We start from the raw sequence: 5,849 nt of genomic DNA on the forward strand, positions 1-5,849 counted from the left end.
CTGTTAGCACTGTGCTGACCGTGTGATAACATGCGTATACAGAATCTGTTAGCAGTGTGCTGACCGTGTGATAACATGCGTATACAGAATCTGTTAGCACTGTGCTGACCGTGTGATAACATGCGTATACAGAATCTGTTAGCAGTGTGCTGACCGTGTGATAACATGCGTATACAGAATCTGTTAGCACTGTGCTGACCGTGTGATAACATGCGTATACAGAATCTGTTAGCAGTGTGCTGACCGTGTGATAACATGCGTATACAGAATCTGTTAGCACTGTGCTGACCGTGTGATAACATGCGTATACAGAATCTGTTAGCAGTGTGCTGACCGTGTGATAACATGCGTATACAGAATCTGTTAGCACTGTGCTGACCGTGTGATAACATGCGTATACAGAATCTGTTAGCAGTGTGCTGACCGTGTGATAACATGCGTATACAGAATCTGTTAGCACTGTGCTGACCGTGTGATAACATGCGTATACAGAATCTGTTAGCAGTGTGCTGACCGTGTGATAACATGCGTATACAGAATCTGTTAGCACTGTGCTGACCGTGTGATAACATGCGTATACAGAATCTGTTAGCAGTGTGCTGACCGTGTGATAACATGCGTATACAGAATCTGTTAGCACTGTGCTGACCGTGTGATAACATGCGTATACAGAATCTGTTAGCAGTGTGCTGACCGTGTGATAACATGCGTATACAGAATCTGTTAGCACTGTGCTGACCGTGTGATAACATGCGTATACAGATGCTGGTAGCACTGTGCTGACCGTGTGCTAACATGCTAACATGCTTATACAGACGCTCTTAGCACTGTGTTGACTGTGTGATAACATGCGTATACAGACGCTCTTAGCGCTGTGTTAACCGTGTGCTAACATGCTAGTACAGACGCTGTTAGCGCTGTGTTAACCGTGTGCTAACACGCCAACCTACTTACACAGAAGCTGTTAGCATTGTGTTGACTGTGTGCTAACATGCTTATACAAATGCTGTTAGCACTGTGTTGACTGTGTGCTAACATGCGTATACAGATGCTGTTAGCACTGTGTTGACTGTGTGCTAACATGCGTATACAGATGCTGTTAGCACTGTGTTGACTGTGTGCTAACATGCGTATACAGATGCTGTTAGCACTGTGTTGACTGTGTGCTAACATGCGTATACAGATGCTGTTAGCACTGTGTTTACTGTGTGCTAACATGCGTATACAGATGCTGTTAGCACTGTGTTGACTGTGTGCTAACATGCGTATACAGATGGTAGTAGCACTGTGCTGACCGTGTGATAACATGCGTATACAGATGCTGGTAGCACTGTGCTGACCGTGTGCTAACATGCTAACCTGCTTACACAGATGCTGTTAGCACTATGCTGACCGTGTGCTAACATGCTATACAGAAGCCGTTAGCACTGTGCTGACCGTGTGCTAACAAGGTGAAGTACTGATGTACTGCTGTATTGAAGTACTGAAGTACTGCTGTATTGAAGTACAGATGTACTGCTGTATTGAAGTACAGATGTACTGCTGTGTTGAAGTACAGATGTACTGCTGTACTGAAGTATTGCTGTATTGAAGTACTGCAGTACTGATTACCTTGTTGACGACTTTCTGCTGCTGAGTGTGTTTCTGTCTCAGACTGGCCACTTCTCTCCACAGAGCCTCGTTCTCACTGAAACAGAAACAGGATCCGGTTTATTTTAATTTAAAGAGGACACCTGCTGACAAGTTCTGGTTCTGGTCTAGGACCGGAAGTCCTTACTGCCTCATGGCGATGATCCGGGAGTCTATAGTTTCTTGTTTTCCCTTCATCAGCTGGACGTCGTTCAGGATCTTGTGCACTTCGTCTGGAGACACCTTCACTTCCTCCTGACGCACTGACGACACCTGAGCCAATCACAGCACAGAGAGACACTGCATAAAAGGTGTGTACAGGTGTATAAAGGTGTATGTACAGCTGTATAAAGGTGTGTGCAGGTGTGTGCAGGTGTGTGCAGGTAAGTACGTTGGTGACTTTGCGTTTGATGTTCTCCAGCAGGTGTTCTTTCCCTCTGATGAAGAATGGGTGTTGGAACTCTGTGTCGTCTTTCTCTGGCTTCACCAGACCCCCCTGCTCAATGTGGACCACTTTACGGAACCCATCTGCACACAGACAGAACAACACTCGGACTCAGTCTTGGTGAAACCTGTTTCCTGTGATGTCAGCAGGGAAGAACCAGCGGAGCCTGATCGGCTGGATAACGGACTCTGGTGTGGTGGACTGATCTGGGATCCGTCCTGTTTGTACTCACACATGTTGAGCTGTCTGATGAAACTGGCCATGTTGTTGTGTTTGAAGAACTTTGGTAGAACTTCTTTTGAGAACCGACCCTGATCGAACACGTGGAAGCTGGTTCCGCTCTGACCCAGAACACAGAACAGGGAACACATCAGTATCAGAGACCACAGCTGCAGCCAGAAAATCACACTCCTGATCAGCAATGAATCTTTTCTGAATATTTAAACTAATCAATTCATTCTTGACCTGACCCCACCCATCCACCCACCCTCAACCGCTTATCCTGCCTACAGGGTCGTGGGGCCCGACCTCAACCTTCCTGTCAAAAACAGACTCGCTGCGTTTGAGGCCTGGCTGGACCCTTTTTCATTCTCATGGAAACAAACACCCGTTTCATTTGATATCCTGATGTATCAGGATCCGTTTAATTTAGGGCTGCAGCTAACGATGATTTTAGTATTCAAAGCTTCTATACGTTATTTCAACGATTCATCGATGCGTCGTTTAAGAAGTACTTCAGCTGCCCCCCCCCCCACCCCCAGTAACCGGATCAGTTGTGCACGTTTATAGGTGATAGATATTTATTGGTCCTTTCGGCAGCAAACATCAGACCAACAACCATGCAGCACATCACCCGAGTACAGGTTCTACTACAGGCTCGTGCAGACTGCCGTTCACACAACTCGCCGTCTTGTGACGGGAGTCTTGAAGTTGTCGTGGCGTTCACACTACGTGACTGATCGGTGACAGGGGGTCACACACTAGCGGACAGCGGCTGTGTCACCCGACGCCGGTCTCCAAACCACGTTTAGTCAAGGAAACACAGGTGAAATGTCAAACGGGAAATGAGCGATCCTGCACAGGAAACAGCTGTTAGTTAGTATGATGACAAAGAATCTGGGTGAAGGACGGATCAGCACACGCAGGTGTGGGATCGTCTGAGCTACAGAGAGCTGCAGCTCCCCACAGCCAGTTAACTCCTGTGAGGTCACAGCTCAAGGCCCAAAAAGCAGAACAACAAACGCACGTGGTCACATTTTCAGGTGAGGACTGCGGCTTACTTTGGCTTCAACTCAACAATCAATCATGATTTCAGTTAAATGCTAAAGCTGCTGTTAAGTGCAATTTATACTTCTGCGTCAAACCGACGGCGTAGGTGACGGCGTAGACTACGGGGCTACGCAGAGGCTATACCGTCGCCTGACGTGCACCTCCTCAAAAATGTAACTACACGTCGAGTCAAAACGGCTGTAACACGGTGGATCAATATATTTGACCGTCGCAACCCGAGCGAAATGACTCGTTTTGCTATCAGAATGTGATCCACTCGGTCGGTAACATTTGAAAAGGCTACACCAGCCGCACGTTTACAATTTTACCCCCATTTACGTTAGCGGAGCGCTAAACCGGAAGTTAGCCCGCTCGGACAGAAAAAGTCAACACAGTGGACGCCGTAGCGCTACTGCCAACGGGCGTTTGGGGGTGTAATTGTAGAATGGCGGACACACCTACGCACAAGTACAAATGCATGGCTACGTGCGTAGCCTACGGCGTAGGTACGCACGTACACCCTACGCAGGAGTATAAATGGCCCTTAACGTGTCTGTGGTCTGCTTTCTGATCAGGCGCCGTCGTGCTGTTGCCGAAATGACGAAAGTTTGGTTTTACGGTGGACGGACGGTAACATTACAGGGTTGTTGTTTCTTTAGCTTGAAATAATCCCAGACATTGGACACTTTCTTCTTTGTCCCTCGCTGTTTTCTCTTCCTCCACTTTGCAAACAGCGCCATCGTCATCGTGCGATGTGCGACAGTAATAAATGTCCGGGCGAAACCCTGGCTGTAAAGTTACATGGATTAAACGAAGCATCGATGCAAAGAATTTGTGTTGCTGAGTTTAGTAATCGATTTAATCAATTAATCGATTAGTTTAATTGACCAGGTCTATCAGGTTCAGTTTAATTGATCAGGTTCAGTTTAGTTGATCAGGATCAGTTTAATTGATCAGGATCAGTTTAATTGATCAGGTCTATCAGGTTCAGTTTAATTGATCAGGTTCAGTTTAATTGATCAGGTTTAGTTTAACTGATCAGGTCTATCAGGATCAGTTTAATTGATCAGGTTTAGTTTAACTGATCAGGTCTATCAGGATCAGTTTAATTGATCAGGTTCAGTTTAACTGACCAGGTCTATCAGGTTCAGTTTAATTGATCAGGTTCAGTTTAATTGACCAGGTCTATCAGGTTCAGTTTAATTGATCAGGTTCAGTTTAGTTGATCAGGATCAGTTTAATTGATCAGGATCAGTTTAATTGATCAGGTCTATCAGGTTCAGTTTAATTGATCAGGTTCAGTTTAATTGATCAGGTTTAGTTTAACTGATCAGGTCTATCAGGATCAGTTTAATTGATCAGGTTTAGTTTAACTGATCAGGTCTATCAGGATCAGTTTAATTGATCAGGTTCAGTTTAAGTGATCAGGTCTATCGGGTTCAGTTTAACTGATCAGGTCTATCAGGTTCAGTTTAACCGATCAGGTTGATCAGGTCCACCTCCTCCCCCTCTCTTACCATCCTGGAGAGGCATGTCAACAGACTGTTCAGGAGGCAGAAACCTTGCAAAGCAGCTGGACCGGATTCTGTCTCCACATCCACCCTGAAGCACTGTGCTGATCAGCTGTGACATTTTTAACACCTCACTGGAAACATGCCATGTGCCAGCCTGCTTCAAAGCCTCCACCATCATCCCTGTCTCCAAGAAACCAAGGACCACTGGACTAAACGACTACAGACCCATCGCCCTGACCTCTGTGGTTATGAAGTCCTTTGAGCGCCTTGTGTGTTCTTTCCCCCCTTCTCTTCTCCCTGTACACCAACAGCTGCACCTCCAGTCACCAGTCTGTCAAGCTCCGGAAGTTTGCAGATGACACCACCCTCATCTTCTCTGATGGGGATGAGTCCGCCTACAGGTGGGAGATCGACCATCTGGTGACCTGGTGCAGCCAGAACAGTCTGGAGCTCAACACTCAGAAGATCGTGGAGATGGTCGTGGACTTCAGAAAGAGCCCAGCCCCACCCTCCCCCATCATCCTGTGTGAATCCCCAGTCACCACTGTGGACTCCTTCCGCTTCCTGGGCACCATCATCTCCCAGGACCTCAAGTGGGAGCTGAACATCACCTCCCTCACCAAGAAGGCCCAGCAGAGGATGTACTTCCTGCGGCAGCTGAAGAAGTTCAGCCTGCCAAAGACAATGATGGTGCACTTCTACACCGCCATCATGGAGTCCATCCTCACCTCCTCCATCACCATCTGGAACACTGCTGCCACCGCCAGGGACAAGGGCAGGCTGCAGCGCATCATTCGCTCTGCAGAGAAGGTGATTGGCTGCAATCTTCCTTCTCTTCTGGACCTGTACGCCTCAAAGACTCTGAGGCGAGCAGGAAAGATTGCAGCTGACTCCTCCCACTCCGGACACAAACTGTTTCAGACTCTCCCCTCTGGCAGGAGGCTGCGGTCCATCAGGACCAAAACCTCTCGCCACAAAAACAGTTTCTTCCC

At 47.4% G+C, this 5,849-nt stretch overlaps 1 protein-coding gene across 2 annotated transcripts in view; it reads right to left on the reverse strand.

Annotated features, from left to right (window-relative positions):
• Positions 1 to 5,849, reverse strand: part of hsf1 (heat shock transcription factor 1) — a 19,895-nt gene that overhangs the window by 11,160 nt on the left and 2,886 nt on the right. For both annotated transcript variants that reach the window (XM_046059236.1, XM_046059235.1), the window contains exons 2-5: positions 2,307 to 2,415; positions 2,021 to 2,157; positions 1,778 to 1,902; positions 1,612 to 1,687 (exon numbers count right to left, since the gene is read on the reverse strand). In XM_046059236.1, coding sequence (XP_045915192.1) covers positions 1,612 to 1,687; positions 1,778 to 1,902; positions 2,021 to 2,157; positions 2,307 to 2,415 — 447 coding nt within the window. The remainder of the gene's footprint in view (positions 1 to 1,611; positions 1,688 to 1,777; positions 1,903 to 2,020; positions 2,158 to 2,306; positions 2,416 to 5,849) is intronic.

Source organism: Micropterus dolomieu, linkage group LG09 (genome assembly GCF_021292245.1).
Source record: "Micropterus dolomieu isolate WLL.071019.BEF.003 ecotype Adirondacks linkage group LG09, ASM2129224v1, whole genome shotgun sequence".
In the NCBI taxonomy this organism is placed as follows: Eukaryota; Metazoa; Chordata; class Actinopteri; order Centrarchiformes; family Centrarchidae; genus Micropterus; species Micropterus dolomieu.